At 45.4% G+C, this 20,966-nt stretch overlaps 1 protein-coding gene across 3 annotated transcripts in view; it reads right to left on the bottom strand.

The window, feature by feature from the left end:
* The window catches only part of NAV2 (neuron navigator 2), a 189,774-nt gene extending 183,749 nt beyond the window's left edge, over positions 1-6,025 (bottom strand). For 2 of the 3 annotated variants that reach the window (XM_052695682.1, XM_052695683.1), the window contains exon 1: positions 5,229-6,024. In XM_052695682.1, coding sequence (XP_052551642.1) covers positions 5,229-5,486 — 258 coding nt within the window. In that variant the 5' untranslated portion in view covers positions 5,487-6,024. Of the gene's footprint in view, positions 1-5,228 lie in introns of all 3 variants that reach the window. The other variant, XM_052695681.1, reaches the window with a different exon arrangement.
* Between the last annotated feature and the right edge of the window lie 14,941 nt (positions 6,026-20,966).

The raw sequence follows: 20,966 nt of genomic DNA, 5'->3' as shown, positions 1-20,966 counted from the left end.
AGGAGAAAGATAACCTAATAGACAGGGGACTAGCTGGTAATTTTCTAGAGCACGGCAGATTCATGACCTTGGATACGTCTCTCTGTGCCTTCGCCATTCATTTACAAAATAAGAAGCACATCTCTACCTCCAGGGAGAGCTCATAAGATAAGTATATTGAAGATGGGAAGCCCCTCGGATGCTACCTATTAGCATAGATCAGAGAAACAGCATTAAAAGGAAAATCAAAAGCAGAGAAAAAAGGTCATATTAAATGAGTGTTTCTGAAACACTCCCTACAGACTATGAAACTTAACTGGATGCAACAGCAGCATTAGGTCAACAGTAAATCACTTTGGAAACAGCCCACCTCAGGGAAGTCCGCAGTAGGGGAACTAAGCTTGGGAAGGAAGATAAAATGCTGAACAAAGGCTGTTCCTGAAGAAATCGGAGCAAAAAACATTTTCACTTGTTATCCAGTGACAACTAAAAACTGAATGGAACTCAGAACCCAGGCGGCTCTTTGCATACTCAAAATCAAACAACAGTGATGAATAAGCTTGAGTTTACAGAGCAATCTTACACCGTTTGTTCAAATGCAGGGTATTTGGATGGGGTAGGATTTCTTCAAAATCAAGAGAGAAATTGCAGAAAACTCCATATTAATAATGGCAATAGAACAACTTATCAGTTGTTTGCTCACTACTTTTCTGATAACATTTCATTTGGAATAAGCTCCTCAAAATTTATGAGTACACATCTATGAAAAAACAATCAAAACCATTAGAATCACAAACTGAAAGATGAGGCTTCTTAAGTGCCTTATGTAAAAAAATCCATCAGAAAGCGAGATACAGCATTTTCTTAAAGATATGCTTAAAAACATAACCATTATTAGATAAGTAAATTCATCAAAATTAAATAATAAATAAAATTTATTTTCAATTACACATTTTGCTGAAAATCTATAAATTTCATTAGATTTTTCCAGCTCTTCAGGAGAAGTTCTCCTTTTTACACACCCTCATGTGACCTCATTGGGTTCCTCCAACTAAGCAAACAGATACCTTCCATTTGTCATCATTTCCTTCACAGTTAGCATGGCAATATTAGTGAGAACCAACTCCACCACTGAGCCAGCTTACACAGTGGCACTGAGCTCGGTCTATGCACCAATCTATGACTTTCAGCTTGGTTCAGGTTAAGACTTGCATAATTCCTGTCCCTCCTAGAAGACAGATCTACAGCAGAACTCCCTCAAATTTTTCAGCATTGTGCTATGCTCCTGAGAAGAACTACTGAGGCGATTTACGCAGGGATCTGCAATTACTATTAACTCATATTCACTATTCCATGTTGTCATCGAGTTGGACAACAGAATGGCTAACGAGAAAAACCCAGGGACATTTCTAACCTGGATGGGCATTGCACACATTCTGTAAGATATGCCCAGAACTCAAAATGATTTTCACAAACTGGGAAAGCAGTGTGAGAAGCACTGTATTGCTAAAAGGAAAATCTAGTGTAAAAATAGAAAATGAGAGCTATCTGAGAAAGGTAGTTGTACTGCAGGCAATGATATCATGCCACAGTGAATCACAAAGAGAATACCAGCAGGAGAGTGGATCTGCTGCCAGTAAATGAAAAAGAAAGAAAGAAAAAAATCTAATCTTTTTTAAAATCTTCATCAACTGAAAACTGAAGTGTAGGACAGAAAAGATGACGACCTGCTGCACTCAGCCTTAATGAGACAGAATATCGTGCCCAGTTCTAAATAGAATTCTTAACAAAAGCTCAAGGAGAGCTGGAGAGAGTCCAGCAGAGAGCAGGAAGAGTTGTACAAGTTCTAGAAATCTTGAGAGGAATGGCTAAAAGAATGACATTTACCTCAAGTAGAGAAAAAGAAAAGCAAGGCAGAACACGACAGCACCAGCGAGCATCTGTCTGCCATGCCCACCAAGAAAGGAACAGGCAGGATAGATGCCCAAGTTGCAGCAAGGGAAGTGGAAGTTTGGTATCTGCAGAGTAATACCTAATCCTCTGCCACTCTTTCCCGCCAAATGTTAAGGACAACCACATACCCGAATGGCTGGTGATAGGACTGCTGAATGCAGTGCACAGCAACAGGTTGTTTTACTTAATTAATGCAAATTTAGTAGCCGAATACATAAGACTTTTTTAGAATAACTAATAAGTACCATTTGGTATATGAGAGGTCACTATTCTACCATCTATTTGACAGGAGTCTCTCTGGTAACAAAGTTAAATATTTCCAAAACAACACTCTGAACACGGGTATAATCTCCTGGCAGTGTTCTCAACAAAGCACCGATACAACAGAGGACACTGTTGTGAACAACGCAGGCAGTTTAAGATGGAAAAATGAATGGAGTGTGTGTAGCAGTAACAATAAAACAGGAACAATACTGACATGACTCAATGACCTCAGGTTTCAGTCTAGCATTTACAATGAACTTGAAGCAAGTGGCTTGGAACATGCAAGAACAGTGTTAGAACAGGATCTGGAATCTTCACATTGTGACTTCTACCCTGTGCAGCAGACATGGCCTCTTCTCCAAGACAGAGAAGTACATTAAGTAAGTGCAAGGGTAAGGCCAACACGGTGTGCACTCACTGTGATGGGAGAGGAACATTCGTACATGCACACAGTTGAAGATAGGACAGTTGCATTCCACCTTTAAGCAGGTGTCCTACATGTGAGATTAGTTGCCATCTGGTCTTATTCTGTACATGCAACTGAATTTTTCATTCCGCAGGACAAAGAGGACCAACTTCAACAGGATTAAGAGCAACCCCTTAAAATACACAGAAAGTCCAGTGGATACGAGTCTGAAAGCTCTCATATTGAAATAGAAGCAGAACTCAGATTCTCTTGAATGAGTTCTCCAACCACTCAGCAGCTCCAACCACTTCAGCAATGCTTCTCATCCAGCTGTTCTGAAAGTGATGTGATACCCCCTGGGTTTTGACAGCAGTAGCCTCAAACTCCAAAAGAAAGCCTGGGAGCATATTCCAAGCTCGTTCAACCCCTACAAGGAAGACAGCATGAGACACACTGATTTCACTCATTGTCACTCTTCTCCTAGGTCTTTTATCTGAAACATAGGAACACATTATCATTCCTTGTAGACTGCAAACCCCACACAGGGACTCAGATCATACAACCGGTGCTATTCCGTTCTGTGGACCTACATGCTAAATGCCACATAAAGAATCTCACTTCCCACCCCAACGGGGGCACAGAGAATGCCAGGTGCCTCACAGTGAAATGGCAAGGACCATATTTCTGCTTGAAGTAACCGTAGAATCAAACGATAAGGCACAAACAAACATTTGAGATAGCTAGTCCTAGTATCATCTTTAAGATGCAACCTCAGCAGACTTGTCACCAGAAATCGCTCCTACACCTGAATGCAGCTGAAGATTTCCTAGGATATAAATGCTTCTGCTATCAATAAGCCATCTGGTGGCTGTTCATCCATTCTGTGCCTCCTCCCACTCCTTCATGGGGGAAGGGAGGAAAAGAGAAGAGCAATGCCCTTGGTGCAACCGATCTGGAAAAGTCTCCCATTAATTTAGATCCAGATTACTGGATGGCAAAAGCTGCATGCCATGTAGGAATGGAATCAAAGCTGAATCATTAGGAAAAACATAAGAGGGCTGTGCTTATCCAAGATCACTCGCAGTAAAGCAAATCTCACTCATGCACACCTTAAAAGGTGACGGTCATCTGCTAGGACTTCTAGCAGGTTACTGAGCATGACAAAGCCTTGGATTTGTCTTTCCGCTAAATTATTCAAAGCTCAAAATCATCTGACACCATTGCGTGCAAATGTAACAAATGAGCACGAAGAACCTTTCATCACTGGGATATACAGGATGTGTTCTGCACCACATCTGCACAGCAAGAGTTAAAACCACCATACTATTCTCCTTTCTGCTGTGGATGGCTCCCAATCCAACAGGAGCTCTGCAATTATAATCTGTCTAGGGTCAGAAAGCGCTTTAGAAAAACAGTAACTTCTGCAGAACGTACATTTCTATGCAGAGAAGAGGGTGTGTCAGAGAGAGCGCAGCACATAATGAGATTTTGCTGACGTTTCAGTATTACAAGGGCAGGCACAAGCACAGGGGAAAAACAGCATTTGCTTCTCTCTTTTGAGCATGATGTGATGCCCAGGTTAGCGCCTGCTGCCATCACCCTGACACCAGCACTTGTCTGTCTGCTTTTGTGTTCCTAGTCCCTGAGGAGCCACTGCAGGCCCTGCTCACCCTGGCTGCCAGTAGAGAAAGTGCAGCACATCCTAAAATCCAGGGCAGCAGGCCAAACACGCCCCACCAGCGGTCACGCTTCCCTTAAGAGAATGGGGTTACCGGGCCACAGACTTCAAAATGCAGATGGCAGGGATGACTCACTATTCTTGTGATCCACCATCATTTCCCCATCGCGTTATAACGGTATCACCTCCTCCTGGGCTGAGACGCCCGCAGGGAAGCTTGTAATGTACATGGCTGGTTCCAAAATCCATCGCAATGCTGCACAGCAATCTGCACAGCATTGATCGATCCTGCCTGCTGCAGAGACAGCTCGCTGCTCACGCCGTGGCATGTGAGCGCACACTCTGCAGCCGGGCAGCTTGAGACACGCTGGAGGCGTTGCTGCGCTGATAACGGAATGGGCTGAGGAACGTATGCTTCTCTCCCTGTGCAGCAAGCAACGTGTGTCTTAAGACAATAGGTCGCACTGCCATGTGCACAGGTCTTCTGAAAACTGCCTGTTGGTAAAGTGCTGCATCCATGATGTCATGCAGGTATAGCGGTAAAGCAGGCAATCCCACTTGCACAGCCCATCCTTTGGAAGCCGTTTCACCCAGCCGCAGTGCGAACAGCACGCACCGTGCACACAGCGCTGCCTCCCTTCCATGCCGAGCACTGATGGCTTTCAGCAGCGGCTCTGGCACGTGCTCACAGCAACCAGCAGCCACCACCAAAGGCACACAAAGAAGACTCTCCAGTAGCAACACCTCTACCTGCCCCAAGTCCCGCATGCTGGGCACATCCCAGCAACGCTCTGCTGCACTAACACAGCCCCGGAGCCGTCCCACGGCTAAAGGTGCAGCGATGGGAAACGCAGAACATCGCACGCGCGGTGTTACCGAACCCCACGGCACGCACGCAATAGGAACAAACCCATGTCTGCACCTCCCCAGCATCGGGCGCTTTCTTACCTGAGTGTCAAACGCGCTTTCCACCGAGCTGCCCTTCCTCGGCGGCGGTCCATCCCCAGCGCTCTCCTGCCCGCTGGGGGACTTGAGGGGGATCTGGCTGGAGTAGGACGGCTTCGTCACCTCCACCCTGCTGCCGAACTTCAGGTAGCAGGGCTGCGGGATGGCCCTGGCCGCCGGGACGTGCAGGATGGGCGCGGCGCTGTGCACGGGTTTGGGCAGTCCCGACTTCATCTTGGAGGCCACCAGGATGGCTGGCATCTTCTCCTCCTGCTTCCCTGGCGCCTTTCCGTCAGCGGCAGCACGGCAGGCGGCGGGCGGGGAGGGAGGGAAGGACGAGCTGGGAAAGCCGCCGGGCGAAAGCAGCGGGGCTTATCGCAGGGACAGCCGAAGGAAGCGGTCAGCCTACGGCACCTTCCGGCTCTCGGCCAGCCTTCCACCTGCTGCTCCTCTCCCTTGCTTCTGCTGTCTGCTCGCTCCTTTCCTCCGCGGAATCCTCTCCTGCAAGCAGGGACTTTCACTCCATCATCCCCGCGCACCGCCCAGCCCGCGCCGCTCGGGGACCTGCTGCCGCCAGCACGGGATTGCCAGCTTAAGACGTCTTTCTTCAGCCTTAGCCAAGAAGCAGATGTAGCTCAGCGTGCTCAGCACTGATGCCCTCGGACGCGAGCCTCGGGGAATCAAGCTCCTTAAGTCCTAATGCTGCGGGCAGGACGGCGATGCCAGAGCAGGAGGAGGAACGGCTGGCTACCGAGATCAAAACGCAAACCCCCCTCCCTCGGATCTCCTCGGCGCAAGAAAACCCAGCTGTCAGAGAGCGGGGAGGGAGCGCGGCCGCCCCCCCATCGCAGCGCCCGCCCCGAGAGGCGCGGAGCCGCCGTGCACCGTGCGCGCCGCCGAGCGCCGTGCCCGCCCCACGGGGAGCCGAGCCGAGCTGAGCCGAGCCGAGCCGGGCCGGGCCGGGCCGCGCCGCCCCATTGGCTCCCGCGCTGCGGCCGGAGCGAAGGAGGGGCGTCCGCCTCCCGGGCCCGGCCCCCAGCCGGCCCCCAGCCAGCCGCTGCCGGCGTTTTTTTTCAAAAAAAGAAGCGCTTTCAAACAAAAACACCTGAGGGTGACTCATGGTTCGGGTTTTACTCAGGAAAACTCCCGCTGCCGGGGTCAACAGGAACTGGAACAGGCGCTGAGTAATCCGGCCTCGTTACAGCGGGACTCCCCAGCGCCGCACGGACGCGGGACGGGATCGGGGCGCACACCGCGCCGGGCAGCGCCCTTCCTTCCCAGGCGCGCTCCTCAGCGCTCGGACACCTGACGTGCTGGAAGCTTTCCATGCACAACATCACTTTTTTGAAGCCCAGCCTAACCCAGATCAAAGCCTGTGCTGTTTCAGGGCTGTAGGTGTCTCCAGGATTAGGCAGCAGGATTAGGATTTAGAAACCTGAGCACTGAACCCTCCTGGGATGTCATCTCAAATGATTCTGCCAGGGTTGAGAGGGGAGGACTGGAAATGTAAGTCGAAATGCATGTTTTACTCATCTGATAGGACGTGTGGCAATGGCCTTCAGTTGCACCAGAGGTGCAGGTTGGATATCAGGAACAATTTCTTCCCAGAAAGAGCAGTGAGGCAGGCTGCTCAGGGAGTGCTGGGTCACTGTCCTTGGAGATGCTCCAGAGCCGTGGGGATGCGGCACTGAGGGACATGGGCAGTGGGCATGGAGGGGTGAGCTGGGAATTGGACCTGGGGATCTTAGAGGTCTCTTCCAACCTTCATGATTCTATGATTCTAATTAGGTATTAAGGCACTTCCATACTTGATTAGGTTCAGGCTGCCATTCCCAGATGCACAAGAACTTGCCAGATCTTGTTCAGGATTGGCTATTACCACAACAGATACAGAGTTAATTTGAGCAAAATAAAATGAATCCTTTCACTGCTGCTTGAGTAACCATCAAACCTGATGACGGTGGATTGAATATTCCACAGGCAGAGGAAACTGCCTTCTGTGTTTCTTGCTTTGCAGTCCTGCCACCACAGCAAAGGATGCTGACTAAATTTGGCAAGATCAATTTGATCCATCTTTGGAAGTGACTAATGATTATTATTTTTCTCCCAATAATTCTTTTACCCATTTTTAAGGCTAGGAATTTTAAAAGAAAATACTTTTCTCCTGACATTCAATGACATCTGGAAGCCTATCTTCTTTCTCCTTGAAAAGCCCAGCTAGCTTTCCCTTCCCCTATTCTGAATCACCTCTATTTCAGTATCTCAACTTTAAAATGATTAAAGTAGTATTAAAAAGCAGGCAAAATACAAGAGCTTCACTCTTTCCTGCTGGAAATGTCAGATGAACCATTAACTAGGGGAACATTCCCTCGCAGCTGTAAACTGATGAAAACTTTTGCCTGAATAATCACAACAGTGTCCATTATCTGCCCGAGGTCCAGCAAGCATCCACCCGCTCCCTCACTGGGGGGATGCGGAGGGAGAAAAATGCTGTAAAATATGTAGATGATTATTACAATTAGAGCATGTTCTTAACTGGTTTGGTGATTCTGAACCGCTGATGGAATGACACTCACTCCATCCTTGGAAATACCTTTACCAGTGCTTCCTTTGTCTTTTGGGCATTCAGATGTATCTGAAATCTTCACGTTAATCATTTTCATTCCACACAAATATTCCCAAAACATCACCATACACTGTGACTATCAGAGAACTTAATTACTCTTACAGAAGCATTTTGTTGAACAAGGCCTGCCGGAAGGCCAGCTGTCCTATAGACTGTAGGCATATCCAGCCTTGGCACAGCTTCATTAACTTAAGTGAAGTTATGACAGGAATAAATATGGGCCTATTTTTGTTGCTGCAGGCATTCTGCACATTCAAATCCACCCGCTGACACTGCTCAGATATATAAAAGCCTAAGCTGGCCTGCAGAGGTATGTCACCATTTCACAAAAGAACTGTAAAGGTGTAAATGTCATCAAGCTGTGAGGTTTTTTCGGTTTATTCCCAGAAGAGGAACTCCAGAGGTTAGAAAACAGGAATGTTGGTAGAGGCGTTATATAATTTGGCATCCTCTCACCACACAGCAATTATAACCCGTACATGTGAGTTCTTTATATAGAGCAAAGAGAAAAGGAAGAAACCTTGGTTCTGTTCCCAGCCCTTTCCACAAAAATCTTGTCTGTATTACACTAATTCTCATCTAAACCCCCATTAATAATTCCCTGACATGTTTCTAATTCACACTGGGTTTAATTCCACCTTATTTTTGTAACAGTGCTATGCTTTAACATGACAAGGTAAGTTCTATCTGCACAAGAAACAGCAATTACACATTTCTGAAGACACATAGTAAGTTTCTCTAGTAACACTGCAATGCAGGCAGGAACTTCCACACAGTGATGCAAAACGGAACATTTTAAATGAGTATCTTCTGTAAAACATTCATAGAGGTTGGAGAAGACTACTAGGATCACCAAGTCCAACCCCAGCCCACCCTACCATGCCCACTGCCCACGTCCCTCAGTGCCACATCTCCACGGCTCTGGAACATCCCCAGGGATGGCGACCCCATCACCTCCCTGGGCAGCCTGTGCCACTGTATCACTGCTCTTTCTGAGAACAATATCCAACCTGAACCTCTCCTGGCACAACTCGAGGCCATCATCTTGCATCCTATCACTGCTGCCTGGGAAAAGACGCCCACCTCACCACAACCTGCTGTCAGGCATCTGTAGAGAGTGATGAGGTCTCCCCCGAGCCTCCTCTGCTCCAGACATAACCATCCCAGTTCCCCCAGCTGCTCGCCATCAGACGCGTGTTCCAGACCCCTTACAGCCCCACTGCCCTTCTCTAGACACACTCCAGGGGCTCCGTGTCTTTCTGGTAGCGAGAGGTGCAGCACTGAGCACAGCACTCAAGGTATGGCCTCACTGAGCTGAGTGTAGAGGGACAATCACTTCCCTGCTCCTGCTGCCTATGCTATTTCAGTACTATTTCTGAACAAGAACATTTCACATTTTTGTAACTGAAGCATGTACTGTAGGAACTGGCAGCACAGCTGCACTGTAATCATTTGCCCATTTGCCCACGTCATTCCAGACTGGTACTTTTTTTGTTCCATGATGCATTCATTGAACTGTGTGACTAGCATTTTACATAAATTTAACTCTGGCAGCGCTCTACTCAAAAGCCACATACATTTGTACTGACTTCATCCTGGACATCATTTTCCTTAAGCTGCTTTTGGATCTGTAGCCATGTCAGTTTCACAGAATCTAACAAAAATGTGGCTGAGCTGGCTGGAGGTAAACATCCTCACAAAGGTGCTGTGATCGGCTTTGCAAAGGCTCATTCAAACTTAAACAGCAGAAACAGAAGCAGAAGGGATGTGGACAGCAAGAGCTCATTTCACCTGATGCTTTCTACAATGCTCTATGTCTTCAATGCTGCAGCAGTGACCGCTGTGGAATATATATATGCAGGAATAAATTCTGTTATCCCAATAGACTACCTTTGGCATACCGACTTCCAGCTAACCTTGATTTACTATCTCCTAATGTCTGTCATCACAAGAATAAACATAAACTTTCCATACTACCTAGAACAAATATTTCAATACTGTTTGAAATGGATTCTTGCAAATCGCATCTTTCCAACTGGGTATTCTTAGTCATGTTTCCTTTGTTTCCTGAAGGTTATTAGTACTAATATTCGTATATTATTTTATGCCTGATTTGACATTGTCCAACGCTTCTTGTATTTGGAAAAGCTAAGACAACGTCTTTGGCTATTTTGTGAAGACTAGATAACCACTGCTCAAAGAAAACACTGAGTCACATTCTCACCTCTAAATCAATACGGTTTCACTACAGCCAACGTCAGAAGTTGATTTCCAGATTATAAGTATTTATCCATCTTATTTAAACCGCTGATCCAGCCCTGTCCTATATTCATATTTTCTTCCTTCCCATCAGTGCACATTCCCAGTGAACTTGCATTAAAATAGCCCTCTGATTTCCTGAACCCACGCATACTGTTCAGCAGATGAGGCGCAATGCAGTTCTGGAACCACAGAAGCTCTGCTCGCAGTGCTCACCAACTGCCAGCTAGATCTCAAAGAAACACAAATACCAGCCCACGCTTGCAGGCTTTGCCAAGTACGCTTTGCAACCAAATCCAATGCCCTGGCCTTCCCAGTCCACAGGCATCCACTCTTCCCCAGAAGCCCAAAATGAGCATTCCCACAGGGCAGCCACTCAGGAGCATTTCACTGCTGGAGGTCACTTGCAATGCGGTGTCAGATTGATTAATTGCAACATTACAAGCACCACCTTTTCCTATATTAGCAAAACGTGCATAAAAACCTGGGTTGTTCTTAGTGACATAAAAGTAAGCGCAGAAAGGACTTAACACAATGCACTAATATGAATGCTGCCAGCCTGCAGAGCTCCTTTAAAGAAAGATTTGTCCTGTTTTAATGCTTAGACAAAATAGAAGCACATCCTCAGAAGGTAAAAATTAGGGGTACACTAATGGCCCTACTGCAAAGTAACTTCATGCATGCTAAACCCAAGTTCCTCTTCTCAAATGTTCTGATGTGTTCTTTGTTCTCCCATCAGCAAACTAATAACTGACACTCCTACTCATTTACTAGAGATTTTTCAAGCTTTTAAAACATCAGTCACCCAAATATCACAACACAAATCAGTGAACGTTGTCCTATTATTTTGGTTTCACAACAAATAAAGGAGATCACGCTTAATGTTGTATCTCGATACTTAGTTTAACTTCTTTTAAGTACAGGATATTATTCTATCTTAAGGTTTCCTGTCACCCAAATTTTATCTGATTTTTTTTAAAATTGAACTTGTTAAAAGCTACAGTACTAAGATCTGATAGCATTGCATTTACCTTACATGTCCTATCATATGATTTTCAATAATGCACCTCTTGGTGCATGGAATGTTTTCCAAGAGTGTCAGCGATGAAACACCACACAGCCCTCTATGCTTTATTACTTCCAAAGAAGATCTGGCTGAAGCTTCTCTCTGGGAAACAAACAACAAAGAGGAGATGCAGCGATGAGATCCAATTTTTCTGCATTTCATTATTTCCTCTTGCCATTTTAGAAGTAAAATCATTTTAATACAAAGAGGAGGATAAAAAAATCCCTGGCAACTGAAATCATTGCACTCTAAAAGCAGTAGAAGCCAAGAGCTCCTGCCACAACAGCACTGTATTACCAGCTATTGGCAAATGAGTTGGTTTGTCACAGACTGAGTTCTTACCAGATGCTCTGGTCACTCGCACCCTGGCTGAGATGTGAAACAATGACATTGCAGATGCTGAAGGAGATGCTGTTGAATTTCAGAACACATCCATCTGTTAAAGCTCCTAAAATGTCTTATAGGAGTTGGATACAATAAGCCCATCTGCTACCTCAGCAGGTTAAAAATTCAGCTGGAAAATAACTGGAAAAATACAAACCTTTTCTGATAGTGATCCACAATGAAGCTTCAATACACATCTAACTTCTGTTTCACCTTCATTCACACCTCCAGATTCTGCAGATTTCGCATCCTGAAGAATTGATGCAAGTCCCGACCTCAGCCATGAGCTGTTTCTCCTTATCTCACTGTTACAGTCTGTTCAGAATGTAACCGAGCATCCATCGTTTCGACCTTGTCATCCTCAGAAGAGCATATATCACATCTGCTCTCAAAAAGAACTAACGGGGAGCCAAACCATTTCTCTCTCTTTGTACCAAGTCCATCTGCTAACAGAAGGACTTCAGACAAATATCCACATGGTAGCAAGAAGAAAACTGCATCTCCAAGTAAACCAACACTGACTTGAACAACAGAACTAGGCTTTGCATGGCAGAGCCCAACCAGAGGGAAAGGGCCAATGGGCATCAGCTGTACAAGTCTAAGGAGGAACTGACCCAGTGGGAGGGCAATCAGGCACAGGTACAGGCTGCCCAGAGAGGTTGTGCACTTTCTGACCTTGGATGTTTCACAAAGCAACTGGATAAAGACTTGAGTAATGTGGTCTGAGCTCAAGACTGACTCTGCTTTGAACAAAAAATTGGATTGGAGACCTCCAGATGGCCCTTCTAAACTGAAATAGCCTGTAGTTCTTAAATAAAATAAAGAATAGAATTAAACCACCTGGATCCATTGGAAAAGGAAATCAGCTCTAAACAGTGAGCAGGTCCACTACAACAGCATGCATAGACAGAAGGTCCAGCTGAAGCTACCAGCAGACAGAATTTTAGGAAGGAAACCACAGCACATGCTTAAGCGTGATTTGTCTTCCCCTTCTTTTCCCACATCTCTTACAAAGATAAATGTGTTATCACTTTGAACACGGTGAACAGATGCCTATATTTGCAATTTACATTAACCTGTACTGCAAGAAGAGTGATTTCAAGACAAAATGCAAACTACAACACATTTTTTCACCCTAAGGTATAACATATGTGTAAACCGCAGCTCCAAGATGTCCCAGAAAGTTCCTTTGCTACTCGCTGCATTCTTAATAACATCCTTAAGGCTTTCAGATTTCATCTGCAGAGACAGCTGACAAAACGAAAGATAGAAAACAGAAGTATCTTCCACAAATCAATGGCTACCAGAAAGGCTGGCAAGAAAGCAGCAGAGTGCAATTAATAGCAGTTAGCCGTTCCTGTCTTTTTCCAGTTACAGGCTCAGGATAAAATGGTATATTCAATTACCTCATGCAATTCTGGACTGCCTAATGTTAGAAAAGCAATTTGAGCATGTGTTGCTACTGCTAATGATCAGAATTAAAAACCAAAATAGCAATGCTCTCTTTTAGAAATGAGATGATTTCCTGTCTCAACCACTGACTTTCCCATTGCTTTCACAGAAATTCTCTGCTTCTTCAGTGGATCCCTGGGCTGAAACATTGAATGTGTATTTGTCATCATACTGCAAACTCTCCCAAACATTCTAGGGTGCCATTTTGTGGCTTTCAGCATAAATCAATCTACTTATCCTTGGCTAATATCTCTTTTCCCCTTCCTCACAGATGCAAAGTAACTACGTTTCTATTTAGTCTTTTCATTTTCCATCAGCTGCATCCACTTCCAACATCACCAGCAACTCTGCACTATGCTCTTAGGGAAAAAAACTCTTCTGGACAGTATCACTGTTAGCAAAACAGTAAGATTACAACTGTGCATGCATATGCATGCGTGCACACACAGATGTACTGTGAGATGAATAAAAATGTGGTGATGTCTAACTTGGCCTAGGAAAACCATCACAGCATTTCTACACAAACAGGAAGAGGTTCAACCCTATTTGCAACACAGCATCACAAAGTCCATCCCGATTTCTCTTACAGTGTGCTGAATAGGCATTTCCAATTCAAAAGAGTAATTAGCATACTGTATAAAAATTAGAGCACTAGCAAATACCACAGCCTTAGCTTTGTATTAACAGAGACCAGTGAGGACTCAGCGCTGTCAGCCCACCACCAGCACGCGCTGCCCCAACACGCTGGGTGTTCCAGGAGGCAGAGCTGCACCCACACTGCTCACCCAAAGCACCAAACCTCACCAAGGGAGGCACAGCGAGCAGGCAGACAGCTCTCTGGATCTCAGACGATGTAATCACAGAGCTCTTGGCGATGCGGATGCCAGGTGAGCAAGCTGCTCTTTGCCAAGAGCACTGGGGCAGGTAGGACACAAGCTGCCCACTGCTCATCCGCTTGGACTTTGCAGTTAGAACAGGGCAAGGTGGACCTAGCCAGCCCAGGGAAGAGCAAAGCACACCGTGTTGGAGGAGAACTGAGACACTGCAAGTCAGAAGCATGGGATTGGCTCCCAGCTCTGCACAGAGCTTCACTGCGAGCACAGGCAAGCTGGCTGACAGCTTGGCAAACGCCTTGGATCAGACTTCCCAAAATAGAAACAACACAATTAGTTGCTGCTTTGGAAACACAGCTCTTCATTTTATGAATTGCAAAGCCAGATAATAATATCTTCACGCTGCCCAAGGAAACACAATGGCTATCTTCACAGGAGGCTCTTGGGTACAAAGATGTTACCAAAGGATTCAGCTAAACATGGAATTCACTTCCACTGAGCACTTAAAGTTGGTCTACACTGGTGCAACACGTACCTAAACACAGGCTCTTCTACTAGAGGGATGTGGAGAGGACTTCAGCAATAGGATGTGGGCAAGTCCAAAGGAAGAGAGACCCTGGGACAAAGGCAGTAGCCATTCTGCTAGAGAACAGAGACTATTAAATCTGGCATCTTTTACCAGTCTCACCTTGAATTAAGAAACAACCTGCAGAACGCGACAGGAAGGGTACACCTAACACCAGTTCCCTGGGTTCTCTGGCATATCTAGGGACCTGTACAGAGTGAAACAGAACAGTCAGGATTATTTCCAGAGCTCTATAAATCACAGTCAGGAGAGCAGGCAACAGTGGAGGCAGGAAGCCAATGTTTCACAAATAGAAAAGCAAACCGTTAGGAAAAAAGTGCTGTGATGTTCATATGAGCTAATGAAGAGCAGAAATAAGCAAACAATGTACAATAAATAAATAATACATATATGTGAAGCAATAGAAAATTATGGTTTTCTATTTTGGTGTGATTATCTGTTTTGATTCCATGTTTACAGCACTACCAAGGCCCAAACAAATCAGAATGGAGTTATGGAGATAATGCCGTTGAGGGAAGGAGAAAATAAAGGAAGGTACTGTTTCATCACTGCTTTTACTCCCAGTATTTCCATTCCCAGCCTCATAAACTACATAGAGTGGTAGAGTGAGAGAACTTCAATGCTATTTGAAACTTTGAAAACTTAGTTCTGCTCCCCTGATCCCAAAACACACGATGTTTATCCTCTTTCCTCTTACAGTTTGCCTCTAGAAGGATAACACAAAAGGCAGCAACTTCAAACGTGTGTCTATACACACACAAATCTTTCTGCATGGCGGAGCTGTGCTAGGAGCAGATAATTATGGCAAATGAAAGGCATCTCAGAATACAACAATGTGGAAGCAAATTCAATTGCTAAGGACATTGGCTGAAAACAGCCCTCAAAAACAAAGAGCCAGATGCATTAGGACAATTTTTCACACTTGCACAAGTAATTGAGTCTTGGGCAGGCTAACGCCTGGGAGCACAAAGAGAGATTACCAGTCAAAACTGGAAACTGCCACGAAGATCCTTGCTTGCCATTCCTCCCACTCGGAGTTTGAGCACGGCACCAAGCCTTCTTATTAGTATATAATCAAGATCATTAGAGCTCTCGAATTCAACCTGATTGTGTACCCAGCAAAGCCTGGCAAGGCAGCAATAACAATCCCTCTAGAGCAGTCAGAGTATTGCTTCGTAAGATGCTGACATGAGATGGTCCCTTTGTGCCAAGGGGCCTGCAAGAGGGCTCACTTGAGGGAAAATGTTATCTTACACACTATAAATACATGGAAATAAGATTAGAGGCAACTGTTGTGGCAGCAATTAGCTTACCCTATCAATACACTCCCACACACAGTGCCTACAGTTTTAGCTCACTAGTGACTCAGAAGCAAGAATGACATTGCCAAATCTCCTACTTCTATGCATTTCCTTTGTGCTTTTGTTATTCACGTGCTGCCCTCATTCTCACCTGACCTCACTTTTGCTGTTAGAACCAAACATCTGTCCAGTATTCGTGAACTGATGCAGAACCGAGTAGCTTATTCACTGTCCTACTTCAACTGCGTGGCATCAGACCCAATGTTAATCAGTGGCAACTTGAACAAAAAGGTTAGCTATTTGAAGCATCTCCTCCGAAAATGAATCACATTCACTTGCCTAAGCCAACTCCTTCCCTGTTACACACTGAGAATCATAAACATTAAGTTAATTATCTGCATTCATTACTTCCAGTAAGAAGTCGCTGAGTGGCAGAGAAATGGCCATTTTTTTTGAGACATCGGGTTTGGATATTTGATGCTATTATTTCTGAACTAATCCAATGTTTGTTTTATTGATATGATGTACACCTGCCTTAGCCATGACTGAAAATCCCAAACTGGTGCCAACTACAAAGCAGCAGCTACAGCATGCAGAGAGTCTATTTACAAAGTCTACTTACTTGTTTAAGAGTAACACAATGCCAGCACGCTAGCTTACCTCACAGTCAAAATTCAGCTGGGCACTTTCAAGATCCAAGGGTCATAGAATCATAGAATCATTAAGCCTGGAAAAAACCTCTAAGATCATTGAGTCCAACCCCAACCCAGCCTCACCATGCCCTGACTATGTCCCTCAGTGCCATGTCTCCATGGTTCTGGAACAACTCCAAGGACAGTGACTCTCCCACCTCCCTCGTTTGACTGTTCTTCTCAGAGAAGAAACAGGATGACAAGTGGGGTAACAGAAGCCTTACAGTCTTTGTACCCACAGTGAAAGCGTTGCCTTCTGCTGATACTCCTACACTGGGGGGATGGATAGAGGTGCAGCTGCTGCCACAGTTGAGCAGCACAAGGTCACGGTGAAAGGGAAGGAGACATCACAGCCATGGTCAGATTGCAGTTCTGTGTCACAGACACGTGTTGAGAGGGGACTGGAAGTCAGTACCATTCCTGGGCATGTCTCTGACACCCCACAATACACTCCCACACACACTCCCACTGCCAGATGGACTCCAAAGGTCTCTTCCAACAGAAATTATTTTAGAATTTTATTAAGAACACCACAGAATCCCAGTCTTTGTTTTCTAGAGAGGAGTATAACTCCCTGTCTTCCTGTACAAGTCAAAGGAAAAAAGGAGGAAAAGAAAGCATTCACCCCCCAAAATAATGATAATTAAATATTCCTGTTCCTACAGAAGTCACCTAAGCATTCAAACTACTGCCCATGAGTTTGTTCTGCTGCCAGCTCCGAGTTTACACCTGCTGCTTTTCCTCACTCTGAGTTTGGCAGGCCAGAAGAACAGAAATGGAAATCATCTGTGACCAGACAAGCAGCTGAAATTAACAGGAACAAGGGAAGCTACAGCACAACGAAAGGCAGAGGCAATGTCGTGGGCAGACTAGGAGCAAACATTTCCAGCTCGTCAGGCAAGAAGCTCTTGTGTTGGGATTTGTACTGTGTTGTTGCTTGTAATTTTGGAGAATGCACTGTGACTCCAAATGATTTATTCAGAGGAAGACAAAAGGCAGCTCCATGATGAGCTCCATTAAGCTTGAGAACATATCATCCATGGCATTTCCTTTGTGGACATCAACTTTAGGGTGTACCACCATACCTACCCTGCAAATCTAGCAAGGGAAGAAAGACAATGACCTGCAGCAAAGCATTCTGTCAATTTCTGGCCTTGCTGGAAAGACAATATCAGGCAAAATGATGAATCAGGCAAGCTGACACATGTCACAGGCCAGGGAGCAGGGCCTAGCAAGCCCCTGGGTAACCCCTCACAGCAAAATGCTGGAGCAGCTCAGTAAACTCCCAGCAACACGGACGTTACACAGTCATTTCTGAATCTCAACGTGGAAAGATCAGGGCTTTTTTACTTACCTGCTTCCCTTTAATAACCAATCTATAATGCTTCTAAGTCTTTATCATTTTCACATCCAGGCCATTAACAAGAAAACATGAAGAACAAACTGCATATCCGTCCCAGCTCATGACGCTGACTCACAGGCAGGGCTGACACACTGGAAAGACTGACCAAGGCTCCGGGACCATCCCTGACACACTGCTTGCAATGCCCTCAACACAGGCCCCGAGCTCGCAGCTAACAGCGAGCCCCTTCCACGCATGCCGTACTGGCGCTGCTCAGAACCAACCCCTGCTGTAAGCCATAGCAGTTTGGCAGCTGCCTCCCCTCCTGCCGCCCATGCAGGCTGAGTGAGCCATGCCAGCAGCCACGACCCTCTGCTGCTTGCAGCATAAGTCATCCCGTGAGTCACAACCCATCGGTCCATCCCCAGATCTGCTGCTTTATGAGGCTGACAGGTCACTGCGACAAGTTACTGGAATAGCTGAATCACTGGTTTTCCAGAACACATTGCTGTCATTGTCCCAGATCTGAAACTGTCCTTCCCTCAGTGTGTCACCGTTTCAGTCTGCACAGAGCTGGCTACCTCTCAGAGCCCCAGGGCAGTGCTTACCAGTGGCTCTGTTAAATGCAATCATTAAACCACTCATCCAGGCTCTTGGGAAGGCAGCAGAGCCCAGCTACCAAAGGGAATGACCTGTAAGAGTTGTGATTCCAGGCCTGCCTCTAAAAACCACAACAATGCTTTATGTAAACTGTTAATTGAGATTCTTGCCTAGTGGTAGATTCATAACGAGAAATTTTGAGAGCTGGGAACACTGCTGTTTACCAGGAACTGCATTCTTAGGGACAGAAAGCATCCTCCCAGTCCGTGTTCACATCTGAGCAGCTGTCCTATGGCAGCAGGTCTGATCCTCCCAATGCTCCAAACACTCCATCCCACCTCAGTCATCTCACAGTTCTGGCATTGTGGACTGAAAATCAAACAGATTCTGAATGACAAGCCTCTGATTCACATCTGAGACTGACATCTAGCTATAACATCAGGTAAGTGCAGGATCAGCACGTTAGGTATCAAACAAGATGCGATGCTGTGGAGTACCAATTCCTTCCCTCAAAGAAAAAGATAGGGATCACGAATCAAAGGACAAGAAACATGCAGCACAACCTTTTTATTATTTGTTTAAAATATATGCTTTCTAACCAGAAATACCTTTATGATACTGAAATGACTGCAAATGGAGCAGCTGATAAACGGCACATGTGGATCTCCCATCAAATGTGCAGTTCAACCCCACAGCTCTCTAGCAGACCACACAGGTTTGTCCCTTCCTACCTTTTGTCCCTTTCTCTACTTAATCCCCAGATAATTCTCTGATCCTCATGCAGTTCTCTCATTAGCGAACTGTAAGAGGGTAGGTTAAAATTTCTTTAGCTTTCTAGCTTGCAATACAAATCACACCTTTACAAAATCCACTACCACCACTCATCCATTTATTTTTAATGCATTTTACCCAGACTTCCCTAGAAGAAACAGAATTTTAAGTTTCGCTTCCCAGTAGACACAAACAGTGAAATAATTCAAACATCAGGCAGCTAAATCCTGTCAGAAAATTATTCAATACCACTATTTTTTGCACCAAAGCTGGAAGAAAATGATATAAAAAATGTTTATGGCTGGAGCTTTGTATAATAACCTAACTTCCCTCCCCCAACCCCACATGCAAGCCATCTACTTGGGGTGCAGCCAGCTATTTACACGGCCCTAGGCTGGTATGTTCTACAGAGGAAGAGCTGATTGCCATAATCAGCGTGGCACAACAGGAGCACCATGATCACTTTCTGCAACACTCCTCTGTCCCTGAGAGCCATGCAAGCAAAGCTTGCAGCCGCCATGCTTGCCAGCATCAGGCCTAATGCACCATTCTCCCAATGGAGCAGCTCCTATGCCTTTGCAAAGGATGATTTCTAAATATATATAAAAAATAAACTAGTATGCCATTGTAAATATCCATTTTGGGGCATAAGCTTGAGCTTGGTATATCTTATCTTCATAGCAACATACACATTCTAGAGAAAATCCCTGAGATACAGGTCTGGCCAAAAGATGACAGGATGAGGCGCTTAAGCGTATGTATCTGAAGATGAGAAGGCTACAGGGGGGATCTTCTTGCTCTGTGTAAGTACCTTAAGGGGGATCACAAGGATCTGAGGGATGGATAAATTTGTACTAAGCAGCAACAGAAAAACATGTGGACAATCATCCTAGGCTTTAAAATAGAATTAATTTATACTGAAGAAAACTGGGGTGGATTTATCCCAAGTGAGTTGCTATCTAGTCACGAATTTTTTATTTTATTTTATTTTTTTGTCCAGAAGACCTCTGCAGATTATACATCATACAAGAGCCAAGAAAACAAAAACAGACTGCCTGGATACCAGTCATACCCATGGATATATATGGGATTAGATGCTTAAACATGATGATTGTGCTTATGCACTGAGTTTACATTTAGAATCAGTCAGAAATATATTTTCTCTTCCCTGCAAGTTAAAGAGAGTAGGGAAGATGCTGATTTTCAAGAAACTGTAAGAAAAAAAAGTGGATACAGTCTTCATAAACTGATGTGGAATACAAGTGGACGTGGTCGAAGGCTACCTGAGGTTACTGAGCTGTGTCTCTGCCTCAGAAGCAATGGAGCTGCACTGGGGACTTGTGAAAATTGTGCCCCACCAGGAAACAATAAACAATCCTACCTCAAACATCACACTTTAAATAAGGAAACACCTGGTATAAAAGTGGAAGAGACAAACACAATCCACTGGGGCTTGAAGGGACTTCAGGAGACCATCGAGTCCAACCCCCCACTATAGCAGGCACCCTACAGCACAGGTAGGGGTCCAGATGGATCTTGAATATCTCCATAGAAGGAGACTTCACAGTCTCTCTGCGCAATCTGCTCCAGTGCTCCATAACCCTTGACGTAAAGAAGTTCTTCTGCGTGTTGGTACAGAACTTCCTATGTTCAGGTTTTAGGCCATTGCTCCTTGTCTGATTGCTACACACCACTGAGAAGAGCCTGGCCTCATCTATTTGCCTCCATCTCCCTTTAGACATTCAGAAACACCAGCCTCCCGCAGCAGATCCAGCCTGCTCTGCCACGCCAAGCCTCCAGGGAGGCTCCTAGGTGCCCAGCTTTGTCAT

The sequence above is a fragment of the Tympanuchus pallidicinctus genome, unplaced genomic scaffold (genome assembly GCF_026119805.1).
Source record: "Tympanuchus pallidicinctus isolate F22 unplaced genomic scaffold, pur_lepc_1.0 scaffold3, whole genome shotgun sequence".
Classification (NCBI taxonomy): domain Eukaryota; kingdom Metazoa; phylum Chordata; class Aves; order Galliformes; family Phasianidae; genus Tympanuchus; species Tympanuchus pallidicinctus.
The sequence above is the reverse complement of the archived record's forward strand: the minus strand, read 5'-3'. Positions and strand labels throughout refer to the sequence as shown.